The sequence below is a fragment of the Callorhinus ursinus genome, unplaced genomic scaffold, assembly GCF_003265705.2.
Source record: "Callorhinus ursinus isolate GAN/ISIS: 27379988/994484 unplaced genomic scaffold, GSC_fseal_2.0 scaffold3, whole genome shotgun sequence".
Lineage (NCBI taxonomy): Eukaryota > Metazoa > Chordata > Mammalia > Carnivora > Otariidae > Callorhinus > Callorhinus ursinus.
The window spans coordinates 50,077,691-50,099,237 of NW_027397065.1; the positions used below are offsets into that span (position 1 = coordinate 50,077,691).

At 44.7% G+C, this 21,547-nt stretch overlaps 1 protein-coding gene across 2 annotated transcripts in view; it reads left to right on the forward strand.

The window, feature by feature from the left end:
- The window catches only part of GLRA1 (glycine receptor alpha 1), a 79,328-nt gene that overhangs the window by 56,344 nt on the left and 1,437 nt on the right, over positions 1 to 21,547 (forward strand). For both annotated transcript variants that reach the window (XM_025867187.2, XM_025867188.2), the window contains exons 5-8: positions 2,330 to 2,412; positions 3,588 to 3,725; positions 5,542 to 5,756; positions 16,365 to 16,511. In XM_025867187.2, the coding sequence (XP_025722972.1) occupies positions 2,330 to 2,412; positions 3,588 to 3,725; positions 5,542 to 5,756; positions 16,365 to 16,511 (583 nt within the window). The remainder of the gene's footprint in view (positions 1 to 2,329; positions 2,413 to 3,587; positions 3,726 to 5,541; positions 5,757 to 16,364; positions 16,512 to 21,547) is intronic.

Consider the following 21,547-nt stretch of genomic DNA (forward strand, 5'->3'; position numbering starts at 1 on the left):
TAGAGTTAACAATACTATATTGTACCCGTAAACATTTGTTAAAAGGCTAGATCTCATGTTAAATGTTCTTATCACAATTTTTAAAAAAATTAGTAGGAGCAAAGGCACAAAGCCTGAAAAGTCATAGCAACTTCAACAAAAATGGGCCTGCCAGGCTACTCACAGGTACAAGCCAGGGCTGCTCCCTCCCTTCTATGAACCCCTTCCATCCTCCATACCTTGCACTGAGTCTATGAAGCTGGGACCCCCTTCTCAGCTGGGAGGTATCCTGCAGATACTGGTTAGGGGCAAACTTTCAGAGTCTCCTGCCAACTCTTCCCATGTAATTCCCCATTCCCTCCCCCAAGTCATGGAGAAAATGACCAATGTCCATGCTAGATTCTTACATATGTAGCATTCACTGAGAATTTACTGACTAGGCTGGGTATTTTACATATATTATTTGTAATCCTCCTAACAATTCCATGAAATAGTTTCTATTACGCCCATTTTGCAGATCAGACAAGTGAAGATCTGAAAATTTAAGTGACTTGCCAAAGTTCCCACAGTCACCCAGTAGCACAGCCCCGATTCCAATCTGTTGGTGTGCATCCGATGCCCACTCAGAGCCTAGCAGAACAGTGCCCAGCATTCAAGAGGCGCTCATTTGATGAATGAATGAGTATGTGTTTATTTCAAAGAGCTTCAAGGGGACACTGGCCCTAAATGACTCCTCCTCCCCCTCCAGCTCTTCGGGGAATAAATCTTTCTGTTTCCATTAGGAGATGAGCTTTAAATGTCCAGGCCCCTAGGCGAGGCTGCAACCATCCTAACCTTCAGATGTGACTGGACTCAGGGTGACTCCTGCGAGCAGGCCAGGTGGGAGAGGGGACTTAAGAACCTCAGCAGGGAAAGGAGGCACCGAGGAGGGGATGGCTGGGTGGAGCCAGAGGTGGACGTGGCCTTCCTCAACCTGGAGCCCATCCTGCCAGTGCACATCCAGGTGGAAGGGTGGGGGGCTCAGGATGACCCCAGGCGCCCTGATGGTTGGGGCAGGAGAGGTTACTCTGCCTGGATTTTGCTGCTGCCAGGCTGGTTTGGTATCTCTACAAAGCTAAGCCCCATGCAGCATGACAGAAGGACAAATCAGCAGAAAGTGATGTTCCCAAGGTCATTCAACTTCAGAAAATTAACCTAGTGTGACAGCTGCCCTACTTTGGAGCTTTTATCTTCAGAAATTCAACTCTGTTCACTTTCTCTTCACTTTCCCCCTCCCCTTCCCTTCCCTTTTCCCCCTGCTGGCTTATACCTTGTGCTTACATGGGGCCCAAACCCAGAGCAGTGGGTGTGAGCTGGAGGGAGGAGGCTGATACAGGGCCATGTGCTCACCATGTGCAGTAAGGTGCCAGCAGCCAAGTGTCCCTAGACCACCACCAATGAGGCGCTTTCCAGGAGAGCAGTGTCAGAAAATAAACACATGAACTCAGAATCCAATGGCCAGGAAACATAGTTCTGAATCCTGCCTTTGAGCTATCACGCATTGTGTGACCTTGCAGGGGTCCTGACCAGTCCTTCTCTGCACCTCAGTTTTCTCAACTGTCAAATGAGGGGGTTGGTCTGATGATCTAAGCCTTTTTGGGCTCTGAGAGCCTTTCTTCTCTATTCTCTGCAGCAGGTGCTCCGATGTGGGCACAGCCTTTGAAGCTGAAGCCTTGCATCCTAGCCTGAACTGTGGACTTTACTTCTGTTGGGGGACTCCCTCTGGTTCTAAGGCTCAGCCTCAGCAAGAGTGGAACAAACCAAAATAGACAGCTCTCCCAGAAGCCTGGGGCACCCACCACTTCCCAACTGACCCCAGGACGAGCCCACAGGTGTGAGCTAGCTCTGTTTGGACACCCAGGGCCTCTTTAAAATGTTTGATGAGTCCAGTGTATGAAGGGAGGCAGCAAAGAACCACTTGGAGCCCCTGCTGCAAGTGTACCTGGATGCCTGAGGCCTGGGGCTGCTCAACTTGGAATTCAGCCTCTGCAGAAGAGTAGGGATCAGGGGCAGTACCTGGCCTCCAGGCCTTCATTTCACTTGCTGAAAGCAGATGTCTAGAAGCCAGACAGACTCCACAGAAACCCAGAAGTTCCACCGACTGTATGACTTTAGGCAACCTACTATATCTCTCTGAGCCTCTATTTCCGTATCTGGAATGTAGAAATATACGTATATTATTTCAATAAACACTAGTTCCCTGACCTCCTTGACCTATCCAAGATAACTGATTTTCTGGTAATAACTAGAATGGAGGTACAGCTTCCCTGGTCTGTGGCTCTAGCATCATTCAACTCCCTTCTCTTCTCAGAATCACCCTAACACTGGCCTGCCCCATGGACTTGAAGAATTTCCCCATGGATGTCCAGACGTGTATCATGCAACTGGAAAGCTGTGAGTGCCCTGCATGAGGGCTTTAGAAAGAACCAGACTCCCCTTTACCCATGGGACCTGCAGAAATTCCCATACAGCTGCTCCTAACTGCTGGACCCCACGAGATGACTGAGCCCAAAATACCAGATGGGGGTCTTTGCTTTAGAAAATGCATTAGAAATCTAACCCCCCTTACTGGCTGGCTGAGGCCCAGCTTTGGAGCCAGCAGTATTCTCCCAAGAGGCACTGTTCCATGTCCCTTGTGAATATGCTCTCCAGGAACAGAGGAGAAAGAGCTTGAATAAGCCACGGTCCCTGAACTCCCGGGGATGCTCCCTGCAGCTGGGGAGACAGACAGCTAGCTGCACAAATAACTCTAACACAGGGCAGCAGGTGGTAAGTGTATTGTTGGAAGTCTGAATGCTGTGACTCCCGGCAGAGAGAGTGCTTCCTTCTGACTGGGATTGAGAGGGGGCACTGGAGGGGGCTTTATGTAGGAGGTCACAAGTGAACCTACTGGAGGAGGGTGCTGACTTTGACTGCAAACAGAAACCAATCTAATTTAAAAGGTGGCATTCAAGGGAAGGACATAGGGCTTCCTCACGGACTTAAAAGAGAAGCTGAAAGTATAGGAACGAGGGCAGAGGATTTGGGTGGAGCACCACATCTGAAGGGAATTGGCACCAGCCAACTCCTGAAACTTCTGTCACTTGACTCAAGAGTCAAGTCCTGGGACAGAGCATTTGACTGGTCTAGTTGAGTCATTAACACCTCGGCCCCCAGCTGATAGTCCCACAACAGTATTCTGTAGAGTCATTCCCCAGAGGAAAAGCTGCTGTGAGCAGAGCAGGGAGCTTGCAAGGATGGTACGCAGGCCAAACAGCAGACGTGAACTGACTAGGACCACGGGGGTAAGAGGTGGAGGCGAAAGGACAAGCCAATGTAGGGGCAGGAAGGGAGGTAGAAGGCAGGGGCTCGATATAAACAATAAAACCAGTTTTAACCTCCTTGGTTGCAGGGGAGGTGGGGAGAGGGTGGAAAGGGAGTCAGGAGGGGGTCGTGGTGAGGCAACATGGGTCTCATGCGTTCCCTCTAGTACCTGATGCCTCTCAGTCTCTAACCCAAACCAACTCTGACATGCCTCAAATAAGTGCTTCTGGGTGGTGACCGCTCCTTCTTCTGATCCCCCATCCCAGTTGGATATACCATGAATGACCTGATCTTCGAGTGGCAGGAGCAGGGAGCTGTGCAGGTGGCAGATGGACTAACTCTACCCCAGTTTATCCTGAAAGAGGAGAAGGACTTGAGATACTGCACAAAGCATTACAACACAGGTAGGTCCAAACATTCATTCAGCCTTTGATCCAACAGATCTTATGAGGTGCCCGTGATGGACACAGTTCTTTACTACCTAGTGGTTAAGAGCATAGTCTTTGAAACTCTGATACTTTCTTCCCGGATGTCCTGGGGCACATAAGTGAAGCTCAGGCCATAGCTCATTGCAAGGTAGGTGGGAGACACAGTCTTCATTCCAGGTAGCAGCATGCCCAGGTCAAAATGAATCCTATTCCCAAGGTGGAAGGGAGGAGCTGCTATTAGGACATCTAGCAGTGTCGGTCACAGGGGAACTGGCATTTCTGACAGGACACAGTACACAGAGTGCGCTCATCAGACCCCAGCAGGAGGAAGCTGAGAGGTGGCACTAAGGCTCGTAAACAGTGCAGTTGGAAAGGGTCCCCCTAGACTGCGAGCTGCAAGAGGGGGAAGAAGCCACGGCTGTTCTGCTCAGCTCTCTGTCTCCCAGGCATAGCACAGCCTTTGTAGGAAGATGGGATGCAGGAATGAACTGGGGTCAGACCAAGACTGGCCTCGCCTGCCCTGACACAGGCCGGGAAGGAGCTCACGGAGGCACAGCAGAAGAAAGGCAGTCAGTCAGTACACCAGTTGGAGGGCTGGACAGGAGGCTGCTGCTGAGCCCAGCTGAGGAGAGTGGAGGCATGAAAGAGGCTGCTGACAGGGGCCAGGGAGGGGAGGAGGTGAAGCAGGGGGGTTGAGAGAAATCACTGGGTGCTCTGCTGCAAGTAGAAGGCCCAGGGCAAGGGCAGGCAGCCTGGGCTCTGGTCTTTTGAGGACAGCTGCCCCTTCCTGGGTCACCTCCGAGATGCTTCAGAACCTCCAGAGATACTCTCCTGATCCCTGGGCACGCTGAGACGCAGAGAGGTGATGGGACTCCCATTAGCAGCCATGAGAGCAGTGACTTCCCACGGATCACATAGTCACACTGACTCACGTACCACAGCCCGAAACTGTTCACACAGTGTTTTCTCATTCATGATCTCATTTGCTCTTCACTATTCCCACTTCAGTGAGAGCTGAGTTCTGTGCTAGGCCTTGTGGATGCGAGGGGGAGAGGCTGACGAGGCCCTGCCCACACGGGGCAACCAGTCCAGGGAGCTCTAGGAACTCCCCTAGTAACCGCGCTGCAGGGGGCTGGTTGTGGGGAAGAGTCCCAGCATCCCAGGCAGAGGGATTAGCAGGAGCCAAAGCTCAGAAAGGTCAAAGTGCAGGACATGCTCAAGGCAGGGGATAGAGTGGAGGGGCTCATGATTAGGGTGAAGAAAGAAGGGAAGTGGGATGGAAAAACAGGCTAGAGCATGACTATGAAGAGCAGACTGAAAAGTTTGAACTTTTCCCTGTAGATAATGGGGACTTTCTGGTATGAGGAGAGAAGGAAGGAAAGAAAGTTTTTATAAGAGGAAGTAACAGGATCAAGTCATGTTTGGGGAAGATAACTGATCCATTAAGGCCCACTCTTAGCAACAAAACAGGGCTGATGAGGATGATGGCAACTGACATCCCTGAGCATAAATGATGTGACGACTGTGAGAAGTTCTTTATAGGCATCATCTCATTTTATACTCACAGTAACTGCGCAGGTAACCACATGAGGCAGGTATCATCTTCATCATCATCATCATCATCCCCAGTTTTCCGCAGACGAGGAAACTGAGACACGAAGAGATCCAGTCACTTGACCGAGGACAGAGCTAGTGTGAGGCTGAGCCAGGACTCCAGCTGAGGTTGTTCTGACCTCAGAGTCATGGTCCTACCCACCAGGCTACTTTGCCTTCTCACTCTAACTCCTTACAGGTAAATTCACCTGCATCGAGGCCCGGTTCCACCTGGAGCGACAGATGGGCTACTATCTGATCCAGATGTACATTCCCAGCCTACTCATTGTCATCCTCTCATGGATTTCCTTCTGGATCAACATGGATGCCGCACCAGCCCGTGTGGGCCTGGGCATCACCACTGTGCTCACCATGACCACCCAGAGCTCTGGCTCCCGAGCATCCCTGCCCAAGGTAAGTCCTACTGCCCAAGAGCACAGAACACCTGGACAAAGAAGGACACTCATCTCCCTACCCTGCCTGAGATAAAGGGAGCACAAGGAATTAGTCACTCTGTCTTCACCTGCTGCACTTGGCAGGATCCAGCATTCTGATGCATCAAACCTCTCCTCCAGACTGAACACTATGTTGTATACAGTCGCCAAACCCCACGTTTTGCTCCATTCTCTACCAACATTCCACATACATCCTGCTTCACTTACTATTCACACTCAACTCCACCTCCTCCTCCATTCACTTTTAGTGCTAAATACAACATCCTGCTCCTTTTACCATTAATAGTAGATGCTTTGTGGTGGGGGTCTCCAAGACCACCCCCACGTTCAGAGATTTGATACAACTCACAGGACGCAGCGTATCACTGTACTCACGGCTAAGATTTCTTATAGTGTTGCATTAAGGATACACAGCTGGGGGGGTGCCTGGGGGGCACAGTCCGTTGAGCGTGGGACTCTTGGTTTCACTCAGGTCATGATCTCAGGGTCATGGGAGGGAGCCCCACATCAGGCTTCACGCTCAGCATAGAGTCTGCTTCCCCTCTCCCTCTCCCTCTGCTTCTCCCCCTGCTCGAGCACTCACTCTCTATATATAATGAATAAATCCTTGAAAAAAATAAAAACAAAAATCTCTAAAAATAAAAAAAATAAATAAAAATTTTTAAAAAGAATACACAGCTAGGTGATAAAGTAAAAAGACACAGGCAGGGTCTGTAGGAAACCATCTGCAGGCTTCCTTGTTTTCTCCCCGCCATGAGGGACCACAGAGAGCACATTCTTACCCTAAAAATAAAAAGGCAGTCACATGTGTGGGATGTTTCTGCCCAGGGAGATAGAGACATTGTTTTGAGGTTCATTAAGATTCAGTATGGATGATTTTTATTGGGTGCTGGTCACATAGGCCCCCTCCGCCTGGCACATAGCAAAACTCCGGACTCCCAGAAGGAAAGCAGACATTCAGCACAATCCATATTGTTGGTACGGGCAGTCTAGGCACAGTGAGGCATCCTTATCAGTTAGGGAAAGTGGGAACATTCCCAAAATCCAAGTTCCCAGCTGTCAACCAAGGGCCAACCTTGCAAGTAGGTCCTTTGTAAGATTGCAGCCTCATCCCAAACATCATACGTGAACCCTTTTCTGCCCATACCTCAATCTTCTTTCACATTTCTAATGTTCAACACCACATCCTGCTATTTTCACTATTCACTCTTGAACCATACTCTGCTCCATTCACTATTAACACTAGACACAGCATTTCACTCCATTCACTATATAAGCCAGATACACATTCTGCTCCATTCACTCTGTGCTAGACACAACATTCTGCTCCATTCTTCGAACACCAGACACAGCATTCCACTTCATTACTGACACCAGACACTAATTCTCCACCAGTCACCCTTACAATAAATGCAACATTCTGTTCCTTTCACTGTTAACACCAAACCTCACATTCTGCTTAATTCACTTTTAACACTAGACATAATGTTCTGCTTCATTTACTATTAATGCCAGACACCACATACTCCTTCATTCACCCATACGTGAGGTACAACATTCTGCTGCCTTCACTATTAATGCTTGATGCCTCATTCTGCTTTCCTCTCTCTTAATGCTAGGCCCTGCGTTCTACTACGCTCACTACTGTTTGAGTCACATTCTGTTTTAATCACTCACCAGCAAACACAACATTCAGCTCTACCATTATTGCCAGACTCCATATTCTGCTCCCTTCAGCCTTATGCTAAATACAACATTCTGTACCATTTCCAATTAAGGCCTCATTTAACATTCTGTTTTGATATGGAAAAGTTGGAAGACTATACAATGATCAGTCTAATATCCTTCACCTGGATTCCAACTGTTATCATCTTGCCACATTTACTTTAGTTCTCTGTATAGATAGGTAGGTGGGTGGGTAGGTAGGTAGGTAAGTAGGTAGGTAGGTAGATAGACATAATTTCTGCTGAATCATTTAATGGTTACAGACATCATGACAAGCCATCTCTAAATAAGGAATAAGGACCACAATGATATTGTCACATCTAAAAAAGTTAACATTAATTCAATAATAATTATATTTATATCAATTATATTTATATATTATATATCAATTTTATATCAGTAATTATTGAATTATAAATAATTCCATAATATCATCTAATACAGAAACTTTAGGTTTTCCCAAATGTCAAAAAACAACATCAGTAAATATGGTGAGGGATCCAATCAAGGATCCACTCAAGATTCATATTGTATATGGTTACTTTTTTTTTATTTTTTTAAGATTATTTATTTGACAGAGAGAGCACAAGCAGGGGGAGCTGCAGAGGGAGAGGGAGAAGCAGGCTCCCCACGAAGCAGGGAGCCCCATGTGGGGCTCGATCCCAGGATCCTGGGATCATGACCTGAGCAGAAGGCAGCCATTTAACCAACTGAGCCACCCAGGCACCTCTGTATATGGCTACTCTTTTAATCTAGAACAATCTCCCCACTGTTTTTTTGTTTTGTTTTCATGATATTTCATGTTCCATTAACATTTAATGTGAGAGATGGCATTCGGCTTCATCTGCCATTAACACTAGACACCACTCTCTCCTCTATTGACTGTTACACAAAACTCAGTAATTTGCCCTTTGCACTATTAACACTAGACTTTGCATTCTTCTAGATTCACTATAAATGCTTGAAACCAAACCCCATTTACTGTTACCACGTGACAACACATTCTGCTCTGTGCAATTGTAACAGCAGATATATCTGCTTCCTTTTCCTTATGTTAGATTCAACATCTTGCTCACCTGCCTATTAAGAGTTGATGCTACAGGGATGCCTGGGTAGCTCAGTTGGTTAAGCGACTGCCTTCGGCTCAGGTCATGATCCCGGAGTCCCGGGATTGAGTCCCACATCGGGCTCCCTGCTCAGCGGGGAGTCTGCTTCTCCCTCTGACCCTCCCCCCTCTCATGCTCTCTCTCTCTCATTCTCTCTCTCTCAAATAAATAAATAAAATCTTTAAAAAAAAAAAAAGAGTTGATGCTACATTCTCTTTCACTTATGATTTACACTAGACTCAACGTTCTGCTCCACTCATTGTTAACACCAGACTTGGTATTTGGCTCCATATGCTATTAACACTCAACCTCACATTCTTCTCCATTCACTTTTTTGAAAGCATAAAATTCAGTGGCAAGTAATATATTCACGAAGTTGCACACCCTCAACACTGTCTAATACCAGGACATTTTCATCACCCACCCAAAAGAAACCCCCATAACTCATCAACACTCTTTCCTCATTCCCCACTCTGACCAGCCTCTGGCAATCCCTACTCTACTTTTCACCTCTGTGACCTTGCTTATTCTGGACATCTCATATAAATGGAATCATATAATATGTGCACTTTCGTTTAGCATAATGTTTTCAAGATTCATCTGTGTTGTACATTGTATCAGCACTTCATTCCCTTTTGTGGTTGAATAATATTTCCATTGTATGGGACAATCACATTTTGCTTATCTATTCATCAGTTGAGGGACATTTGGGTTATTTCCACTTTTTGGCTATTATAAATCATGCTGCTATGAACATCTGTGTATAAGTTTTTGTATGGACATATGTTTTCAACTCTCATAGGTATTTACCTAAGAGTGGAATTGTTGGGTCATATGGTAACTATATGTTTAACTTTGCGAGGAACGGCCAAACTATTTTCCAAAGTGGCTACACCACTTCATAATCTCACCAGGGTTCCAATTTCTCCACTTCCTCACCAATGCTTATCATCTGATGTCTTTTTGATTATAAACATCTTAGTGGATGTGAAGTAGTATCTATCTCACTATGGTTTACGTTTCCATTTTCTAGTGATTAGTAACGTTGAGCATTCTTTTCATGTGCTTATTAGCCATTTCTGTATCTTCTTAGGAGAAGCGTCTATTCAAATCTTTTGCCCAATTTATAATAAAAGTACTTCTCTTTTTATTGTTGAGTTGTAATAGTTCTTTGTGCATTGTGGGTTTTAATCCCTTATCAAAGAGATGGTTTGCAAATATTTCTTCCCATTTTTTGGGTTGTCTTTTCACTTTATTGATAGTGTCCTTTAATACACAAAGGTTTTTATTTTTGTTGAAGTAAAATTTATTTTTTCTTTTGTTGCTTGGCCTTTGGTATGATATTTAAGAAAATAATGCCAAATCCAAAGTCACAAAAATTTATACCTATGTTCTTTCCTAAGAGTTTTGTAGTTTAGCCCTAAATTTAAGCCTTAATCCATTTTGCATTTTGCATATAGGTATGAGGGAGGGATATCATTTTTTTGCATGTGGATGTCCACTTACTGCAGCACCATTGGTTGAGAGGACTATCCTTTCCCTGCATTGAATTTACATCCGTGTCAAAAATCAATTGGCCATAAATGTATGGGTTTATTTTTGGACTTTCAGTTCTGTTCCACTGATCCATATATTTATCCTTATGTCAGTACCATACTGTTGATTACCATTGCTTTGTAGTAAGTTTTAAAATTGGGAATTGTGAGTCCTCCAACTTTGTTCTTTTAAAGATTAGTTTGGCTATTCTGGGTCCCTGGCATTTCCATATGAATCTGAATATGAATTTCAAGTCCCATTTGTCAATTTCTGCAACAACAATAAAAAAGGAAGTTAGATTAAAAATGCACTGAGTCTGCAGCAACCCCTTCGGGTCCCCTCCTCCTTGGGTGCTTTGTACTAGCACTTTGCTATCACTCAATAAACCTTGCTTTGCTGCATCAAAAAAAAAAAATGCACTGAGTCTGTGGATGAATTTGGAGAGTGTTGCCATCTTAATGATACCAAGTCTTCCAACCCATAAACACAGGATGTCTTCTCATTTATATAGGCTATCCCACTGCCCTCCAGACTGCTTGGTTTCTTTTTTTTTTTCTTCCAAGATTTTATTTAAATTCAAGTTAGTTAACATATAGTATAGTATTAATTTCAGGAGTAGAATTTAGTGATTCATCACTTACATATAACAGCCATTGCTCATCACAAGTGCCCTCCTTCAACCCCTCTGGAAAACAGTATGGAGGTTCCTCAAACAGTTGAAATTAGAGCTACCATTCGATCCAGCAATTGCACTACTGGGTATTTACCCCAAAGATACAAATGTAGGGACCCAAAGGGGTACGTGCACCCCAATGTTTATAGCAGCAATGTCCACAATAGTCAAACTGTGCAAAGAGCCAAGATGTCCATCGACAGATGAATGGATAAAGAAGAAGTGGTATATATACACAATGGAATATTATGCAGCCATCAAAAGGAATGAGATCTTGCCATTTGCAACGACGTGGATGCAACTGGAGGGTGTTATGCTGAGTGAAATAAGTCAATCAGAGAAAGACATGTATCATATGACCTCACTGATATGAGGAATTCTTAATCTCAGGAACAAACTGAGGGTTGCTGGAGTGGTGGGGGGTGGGAGGGACGGGATGGCTGGGTGATAGACATTGGGGAGGGTATGTGCTATGGTGAGCGCTGTGAATTGTGTAAGACTGTTGAATCACAGATCTGTACTTCTGAAACAAATAACGCAACATATTTTAAGAAAAAAAGAAAAAGAAGAAGATAGCAGGAGAGGAAGAATGAAGGGGAGTAAGTTAGAGGGGGAGACGAACCAGGAGAGATGATGGACTCTGGAAAACAAACTGAGGTTTCTAGAGGGGAGGAGGGTAGGGGCATGGGTTAGCCTCGTGATGGGTATTAAAGAGGGCACATTCTGCATGGAGCACTGGGTGTTATGAACAAACAATGAATCATGGAACACTACACCAAAACAAATGATGTAATATATGGTGATTAACATAGCAATAAAAAATTAAAAAAAAAACCCAAGTGCCCTCCTTAATGCCCACCCCCCACCCACCTCCTGCCAGCAACCCTCAGTCTATTCTCTATAGTTAAGAGTCTCTTATGGTTTGCCTCCCTGTCTTATTTTTTCTTCATCTTATTTTATTTTTCCCTCCCTTCCTCTATGTTCCTTTGCTTTGTTTCTTAAATTCCACATATGAGTGAAATCATATGGTATTTGTCTTTCTTTGACTTATTTTGCTTCACGTAATACCCTCTAGTTCCATCCACGTCATTGCAAATGGCAAGACTTCAGGGTGTTTTTTTGATGACTGCATAATATTCCATTGTGTGTGTGTATATGTGTGTACATGTGTGTGTGTGTGTGTGTGTATATATATATGTGTATATATATATATATACACACATACATACCACATCTTCTTTAGCCATTCTTCAGTTGATGGACATTTGGGCTCTTTCCATAGTTTGGCTATTGTTGATAATGTTGCTGTAAACATTGGGGTGCAGGTGCCCCTTCGAATCACTATTTTTATATCCTTTGGATAAATACCTAGTAAAGCAATTGCTGGGTCATAGGGTAGCTCTATTTTCAACTTTTTGAGGAACCTCCATACTGTTTTCCAGAGTGGCTGCACCAGCTTGCATTCCCACCAACAGTGTAGGAGGGTTCCCCTTTCTCCACATCCTTGCCAACATCTGTCGTTTCCTGACTTGTTCATTTTAGCCATTCTGGCTGGTGTGAGGTGCTATCTCAATGTGGTGTTGGTTTGTATTTCCCTCATAATGAGTGATGTTGAGCATTTTTTCATGTGTCTGTTAGCCATTTGTATTAGACTGCTTGGATTCTAATGAGAAATCTCGCTCCTCACAATCACGATGAAGCTCTATATGCCCACCAGATCTGTCCCTATGCTTTAATAATCTCTACCCACCCCCCAATTTAAAAGTATATAATCTAATGATAAATCAGTTGTCATTCTTACTGAGGATCCCTTGCACGACAAGTTGCTTCTCTCTTGCAGCTTTTAAGATTCTCTCTTTGGGGCTCCCGGGTGGCTCAGTTGGTTAAGCGACTGCCTTCGGCTCAGGTCCTGATCCTGGAGTCCCGGGATTGAGTCCCGCATCGGGCTCCCTGCTCGGCGGGGAGTCTGCTTCTCCCTCTGATCCTCTTCCCTCTCGTGCTCTCTATCTCTCATTCTCTCTCTCTCAAATAATAAATCTTTAAAGAAAAAAGATTCTCTCTTTGTCTTCTGACAGTTTGATTATCAAGTGTGTAGGTGTGGAGCCCTTTGTTTTGCTTGGGGTTCATGAATTTCTTAGATGTGTACATTAGTGTTTTTCTTCAAATTCGGGAAAATTTTGGCCATTATTTCTTCAAATACCCTTTCTGCTTCTTTCTCTCCTTTCCTTCAGGCACACTCATTAAACATATGTTAGTGTACTTGATGGTTACCCACAGGTCTCTGAGGCTCTGTTCATTTTTCTTCATTCTGCTCCTCTGACAACATAACCTCGAGTTCACTGATTCTTCAACTTCACTGTTTCTTTCTTCTGTCTCCTCAAATGTGCTATTTATCCACTCTAGTGAACTCTTCAGTTCAGTTATTTTTCAACTCCAGAATTTCTATTTGGTTCTTTTTATCATTTCTATCTTATGTTCTGTTTGGTGAGACTTTGTTCTCATGCTTTATTATTTGTACAGGTCTCCGTTAGTTCCTTGAACACATTTAAAATAATTGATTTAAAGCCTTTATTAAGGGACACCTGGATGGCTCAGTTGGTTAAACATCTGCCTTCAGCTCAGGTCATGATCCCAGGGTCCTGGGATCGAGTCCTGCATCAGGTTCCTTGCTCAGCAGGGAACCTGCTTCTCCCTCTACCTGCTGCTCCCCCTGCTTGTGTTCTCTCTGACAAATAAATAAAATCTTTAAAAAATAATAAAATAATAAATAAAAATTTGAAAAAAAAATAAAGCCTTTATTAAGCCCAATATCTGGGCTTCCTCAGGGGCAGCTTCTTTGGACTGCCTTTTTTTTTTTTTCTATGTATGGGCCTGTCTTAGTCAATTTGGGTTGGTATAACCAAGTACCAGAGATTGGGTGCCTTATAAATAAAGGAAATTTATTTTTCACAGTTCTGGAGGCTTGAAGTCTGAGATCAGGTGCCAGCATAGTACCGTTCTGGCGAGGACCCTCTTCCAGTTACAAACCACCAACTTATTATTATATCCTCACAGGCTGGAAAGAGAGTTAGCCAGCTAGCTGGCCTCTTCTTATAAAGGCACTAATCCCTTCACAAGGGTTCCAGTCTTATGATCTAATTACATCCCAACAGTCCCACCTCCAAATACCATTACATTGGAATTAGGATTTCAATCTATGAAGTGGAGGGTGGGGACACAAACATTTAGTCCATTGCAGGGCCATCCTTTATTTTTTGCATATCTTATAATTTTTGGTTGCAAATTACATGTTTTACATAATGTAATGTGGCATCTCTGGAAATCAGATTCTCCCTCCTCAAGATTTGTTGTTGCTGTTTGTTTAGTAACGCTTGTTACTACAGAACTAATTCTGTAAGGTCTGTATTCTTTGTTGTGTGGGATCACTGGTCTCTACTCAGTTAGCTTGGTGGTTAGCTAAAATTGGACAGAAATTTGCTTAAATGCATAGAACCTAGAAATCTCCCTTTTCCTAGGGCTCTATGGACGTATTAGGACACAACTCAGCCAGGCAGTTTACAGTGTTGCCTTACCCTTCACTTGCAGCTTGCTCAGTATGTCAAGGTTAGCCAGAGTTGAGAGCTAAGGAGTCTTCTCAGGCCTTTTCCTGAGGAGCACACAGGCCTAAGCATGCACACCAATTCCCAGAAATATGTCAAAGCTTTCTAAAGCCCCCTGTGGATATCTCATTCCCCCAGATTTTCCTTTTAAGCTTGTTAATCAACCTACTGTTTGCTTCAACTTTACCTAATGCCTCAGGCTGATGTGATGTTCAACAGTTGCCACTGACTATTTTCAACAGATGCCCCCAGGAAATAGGCTGTTCACACTAGGCCAGCTCCAAGTCAGGTCAAATAAAGACAGCCTTCCTTGTGAGTGGGGTCTTTCAGCAAATAATGACAGTTCTCTGGGAATGGGGCTTTAAAGAAGCTCCAACTCTGTTCTGCCCCATTCACTGATTGCCTGGATGCTGGTTTTCACTATGCTTGCAGGCTGTTGGTTTTCAAGGCTAGCACAGGAGAACGAGAATTCAGCAAGTTAAAACATCACAAGGCCCCAAGAGAAATGAAAACATAAGTCCACACAAAAACTTGTACACAGATGGTCATAGCAGCATTATTTGTAACAGCCAAAAGGTAGAAACAACCAAATGTCTATCAACTGATGACTGGATCAACAAAATGTGGTATATCCCTACAATGAAATATTATTTAGGGCACCTGGGTGGCTCAGATGGTTAAGCGTCTGCCATTGGCTCAGGTCATGATCCCAGGGTCCTGGGATGGAGTCCCACATCGGGCTCCTTGTTCGGCAGGGAGTCTGCTTCTCCCTCTGCCTCTCCCCCCAAAGAAATATTATTTGGCTATAAGAAAGAATGAAATGTAGGGGCACCTGGGTGGCTCAGTCAGTTAAGCATCCAAATCTTGGTTTTGGCTCAGATCGTGATCTCAGGGTCATGGGATCGAGCCCTATAGCAGGCTCTGTGCTCAAAGGGGAGTCTGCTTGGGATTTTCTCCCTCTCCCTCTGCTCCTCCCCTGCTTGCAGACACTCTCTCTCTTTCTCTCAAATAAATAAATAAATCTTTTTAAAAAAAGAATGGAATATAGATATATACTACAACATGGATGAATCTTGAAAACATTATGCTAAGTGAAAGAAGCTAGTCATAAAAGGCCACAGGGTGTATGATTCCATTCATAGGAAATGCCCAGAATGGGGAAATCTATAGAGAGAGAATGTAGATTAATGGTTGCTTGTGATGGTGGGGGTGGACAGGAATTGCGGGAATAAGAAAAAGAATAATGGCTAAAAGTTACTAGATTTCTTTTGGAGGTGGTGAAAACATTCCAAAATTGACTATGATGATGGTTGCACATATCTTGAATGTATTAAAAACTATTGAAATGTACACTTTGTGTGAATTGTATGGTGTATGAATTTCATCTCAATGAAGCTGGTGGTTTTTTTTAATGCCACAAATTTTGATGCTCTTACTGGCATTCAGCTGACTTTTTAAGTAAATGCTTTCAAGATTGCTGTTAGCCTTTGGTTAACAGAGCTTCTGAGAAAGTTGATTCTGACCATTTTTGCTGTTGTCCTCATTGCTCTTATACAGGAGAAGAGTTTTTTAAGATCTTACTCTGCTACTTTTGCTAACATTCTCTGTTTACTTCTAATGTTAGGTAAACCCTTCTGTTCCTATCACCCTTAGACTAAACACAACATTTGGTTTCACTCAACGATCATGAGAGGTACACCATCCTTCTCTCCTTACTACTCTTCTGGGTACCATATTCTATTTTCTCCAATGTTTTGTACAGTCTTCTTGGTGCATTTTTCTTCTGTTTTCCTCTGCACTTTCCTAATATCCCAGCTGAGGAGGGAATAGCAGTGAGTGATGGGGGAGTTACTGAGGAGCAGAAATATTGAGATATTTAATTCTCCCTTGCCCTCACGCCCCTGCATTCTTCCCCACCCCCACTCCAGGTGTCCTATGTGAAAGCCATTGACATTTGGATGGCAGTGTGCCTGCTCTTCGTGTTCTCAGCCCTGCTTGAGTATGCTGCTGTCAACTTTGTGTCTCGGCAGCACAAAGAGCTGCTCCGATTCAGGAGGAAGCGAAGACATCACAAGGTAGGCCTTTGGATCGCTACCTAAGGAGGGACAGCTGGTGGTCAGCAGAAGAGTTCCAGGCAGCCTTGTCTTGTGATACTTGTTTCACTGGTCCATCCTTCTCAGTGGGTAAGGCAGACATAAAATAGGGATTGAAGGCCTACAACTCCTAACTTCCCCTCCCATAAATAATGCCTTGTTGGGCCTGTAGAGAGTTACTCTTCCAACCATAACACTATAGAAATGATCAGGTTACACCTGAAGCAGAACTGATGGAGCAAACACTGATGGGGCTAAGATAATAACGAGCTGTGACCTTGAAGCTTGGCAGGCTGAAAGATGTTTATTGGTGTCTTCAGCAAGGCTGCATTATTTCCAAGGGTTTGGTTCCAGAAGGGAATTGCACCACAAAAGGAAGATCTTTGAGTAGAATGTCCAGGTGCCAGGCCTTTGCTTCCTACGTGCAAGAAAGGAGCATCACACAAGATGCTCCCTCAGAGTGAATTCTCTCACTTTATGAGGGTGTGAATACAGAACTACTTGGCCAACCATCTATACAAAGTCACCACCCTCTGCTAACTCAGAGGCTGTGTTCTAACCAGCAAATGCCATTGGGGAGAGTGCTGTCTGTGGGAACAAACTGGTTGCACACCTTGGTCAATAAATATTTCCCCAAAAGACCTCTCCCCCTGGAGATCAGAGAACCCACTTTTCTTTCCAGCCTCATCTTCACTTTCTCCTTTGCTTTCTGAGCACCAACCACCCTAGTTTTTTCCCTTGTTGCTCAAACATATACACAGGACTTCAGACGTCTTGCTCTCTCCTGGAATGCCCTCCCAGTGCACTTTACTTAGTGTTAACCAAGCACTCATTTTCAGGTTCTCAGCTGAGGCATCTTCCCTGATACCTGGGTCAAGGTAGAGGTCCTGTAGTGAGGTTCTCATGCAAAGCTGTCAAGTATGGGCATGCAGACTGTATCCTCCATGGGCCCCCTTGCCAACGAGGCACTTTTCTCTAGGTCCTGCTTTGGCATGGACAGTATCTGCCAGAGGAAGGATTCTAATTCATATGTCTACAAAGGAGGGGTGCCATTTTTTCTCATCTGCACAAGGATGCTGTGTGAGCTAGCAAAGGTCATGCTCTAATAAAACTCAGTTTCCCTCCTTCTGAACAGTCATCTTGATTTATAATCACACATTCATGATGCAGTTGTTTTGTGCTTATCTCTTCCACTGAATTATAAGCTTCGTAAGGGTGGAGACCATGTCAACTTTTGCTCAGTGCGATGTCTCTGGTGCCTAACACAATGCCTGACATACAGTGAACATGCTGTTGGCATTTACTGAACTGATGGACAAAGGAATAAACTCATGAACAAAGAGGAGCCCTTGCGGTCAGACAGCCTAGCCAGAAGTTTTTCCAGCAACAGATTGGGGCAAACAAGAACCCATACACTATGACCTGTCAGGCCATGCCACATCCCTGCCACACACCAAGGCCCTCCCTCCCAAGCTTTAGACTGACCTACTTCAAATAGCTGTCTATCCAGCTACAATGTGCTGTGTCAGAGGACCCTGTCTCTTTATCACTATTTACTATGTGACTTCACACTCATCTTTTTCTGGGCCCAGTTTCTCCATCTGTAAAGTGGACTAAATTGGCACAGTGGGGAACTGGGGTGAGGATTAAATCAGATTACAAAGTAGCTTTAAGTTTTGTTCCTGTCACACAAGTGCCAGGGAATAAAATGATTACACACGCACAGATTTCCATCAGAATGTTCCTTAAACATCAGCAATCTAATTCAATTAACTTCTAGCAGTTTATCATAGGCAAGAGGCAGACATTTCAAGACAGAAGATGTCCATGGGAGTTCAGGTATAACCATCCTTCTAAATCTGCATTGGAAGAGAAAACTACCTTAGGTGCAGCAAGCCAGACAGGATTTCTCAAAAGACTTCTAGTTTTAGTCCTTACTGCCCATTGGATACTTAGCCTCTATTAAAATAATCTAAGCAAGGAACTGACCAAACATAACAATCTTGGGAATTTATTATTTTTCCTTTTTCCCCACTGGCTAGCTGTTTTTTGCACTTTCCTCTGCTAAAAGAGGGTTAATACATTTGTTGAAAAGACACTTATTTGGAGGAACTATGTCCATATTTGCCTAGCATCAGCCCACTAGACTGTGCACTGCACAACTCCAGGGGGCACTATTTGCAGAGAAAGAAATGCAAATGGAGCCCCCTGCAGACGTGCAGTATGGTGGGCCTACAGTACCTCCAAAGGCTGCCTCCACCCTTGCCAACTCCCTACCAGTTTTACACACCAGAGAAAAACTAACCTTTCTCTAGGGCCAGGTGAAATATAAATAAAGCCACTATCAGATTTGATCAGATATCCCTGCTCAGTTCCCTCCTTGCTCTCTCACAGCTCATGTTCGTGTTGAAAGAGCCCTTTAGAGGGCATCCTGTCCACTCCTCCATGCCGATGACAACCGCAAGGAGGAGCAAGTCACTAGGACCACAGAGGCACTAGTGGCAAAAGCAGGGTAGGTGCTGGAGATCCCATGGCTCCCACTGACCATACACCATCAGTTGCTTATCTGTTCACCAATGTTTCCATCCTGAAGCAGATAAAAACAACCCTGCGATTTATTAGATCAAAATAAGAACGAAGACGTATCCCAAGGCAGAGGTCAAAAACCAGTAGCCAGAAATCAAATGCAACATGCAACTGTCTTTAATTTCACTAGCAGTGTCTAGAAGTCTAGAATAAGGTGCCAGCATTTAAAAATCACACTTTAATCTTCACTCAAAAAGTCACAGCCTCTGGTCCCACTGGATTCACATCCCGCCTGATACTGGGGCACTGGAATTGCCCTTAGGTAGGGAATGCATTCTCTGCTTTGACACAGTCCCTTCTGACTGGAGATTTTGTCAGCCCTGGCTCATTTCTTCATTCACATTTCTCCTGTGTGGCCCCTTGTGTGTAGCTGAATCAGTGTGACCTTGTTCCTAAAGACTCTGAAATTGACCCAAATGTCAGAAACTACAAGGATGCAGAATTGGGTTCACCATAAAGCAGTGCTTCCTTTGGAGTAAGCCCCTCTGGATGTGGCTTGTACATCAGCAGGGTATAAACTTGGGCTGCAGAAACCTCCCTTCAGCAGGAAGTTTGGAGAGGGGGTTTCCAGCCCCAGATGGTGAGTGAAAAGGAACTAGCTCCATGCCTGAGTTTCTCAGAGCCTGTGATCTTGGCCAGGCTCCTCAAATCCCACCATCCTCCCATGTTACCTCATTTGTTGGGCACTAAGCATCTGGTCCTCAAATTCCCTGGCCGGCCTCATTAGTCAGATTATTAGGAAATCTGTGAGCCAGACTAGGCAGGCATCCTCCCAACCTCCCTGGGAGGAGGAGACGACCAGATTGTAACCGCTCCATCCCCAAGCCTTCACTTCCTGCCATCTGCTGGGGAGAACAGGAATAGCAAGCCTCTCTCCGTCATTTCTAGGGAATTTCCTTTCTCCCGGCTATAGTGTGAAATTGATGATCATCTAACTAGATGGGGCCTCCAGGCCACACCTCCACTCCTTCCACTTCCATGTTTAATTGATGAGGAAGGCAGAGAATAATTCGCCCAAAGCTGTATATAAAATTAATTTGGTGCTTCCCTTGCATAACTAGAGCCCAGTGAGAAAACATTTTCAAGCACCCCGTCCTGCAGCAAGGGCAGCAACAGAGCTGGACCCAGACCCCTTCCAGCCACAGGGTCCAGTAATTTGGATAGCTGCCCCCAACTCCTTTCCTTGGACCTGGCACAAACCCTCTACTGTTGCCCTACTCATAGAAAAATATTTATTGGGATCTATTTGCCAAGCACATGTTCTTTCCCCCTTTCTGCAATGAGGGTGTTGGACCAGATTCAACGATTTGCCAAAGATTTCTTGAGCATTTTTCATGTCTCAAATCCTCCTGGTGCCAAGAATACAACCCCATTTAAAAAAAAAAAAAAAAAAAAGGAAGCTAGGAGTAGTGAAGATATACTGGTAAACATTTACTTATTCAACAAATATTTACTGAGCTTTGAGCTTATGTCCAGAAACCCTGTTCGTATGTTCAGTATTGAGGGTGCAATGAACCTGAATAAGACTCTGCCTGCATGGAGCTTAGAGTCTAATGGGAGAAACAGACATTAATCAAGAAACATAATGTGGAGCACCTGGGTGGCTCAACCGGTTAAGAGTCTCTTGATTTCAGCTCAGGTCACAGTCTCAGGGTCCTGAGATCAAGCCCTGCATTGGGCTCTGCACTGGGCGTGAAGCCTGCTTAAGATTCTCTCTCTTCCTCTCCCTCTGCCCTTCCCCCACCCCCGCTCTCTAAAACATAGAAATAAAAAAGGTTTGCAAGAGATAAAGATTATATATATATATATATTTTTAAAGAAACATAATGTGATAAGAGCCTTAAAAAAACAACAGAAAGGGATGTATAGGGAGCTCATGGAGCACATAGCAGGGGCACCTCGTCTATTCTTGCCCTTGGGGAAGGCTTCTGAGTAAGACTTTAGTTCAGTGAAAGAGAAGGTGTTGGAAGCAGAGGTTAGGAGCACGTTCCTGGAAGAGAGGACAATCTGAGCAGAGGCCCACGGTTAAAAAAGAAAGAGCATGGCACGTCTGAATATCTGTAAATATTTTGCGATGATTGGTGCATACGGTGCTGGAAAGAGAATAGCACAGATGAGCCTGGAGAGGGCAGCGTCTGGGCCATCTAAGGCCTTGCTCACCACGCAAGGACCTTAATTATCCTGAAGCCAGTGGCAGCCCATTAAAGAGTTCAAGCAGAAGATGACCAATAAGATGTGTGTTATGACAATTCAGCTGGGTTAAGGGGGCCGGCCGGGAGGCAGTAGGAAGACTGGGCTGGAAATTGTCCCAACAAGCCCGTGGTGTGGCCCAAGCAAGGGTGGCAGGAACAGAGCTGGAAAGGGGCTCGTACACGGTGTCTCCTGTTCTCTGTCAGCCCTGTCCTACACAGGAACAAGCGGAAGACAGGCTG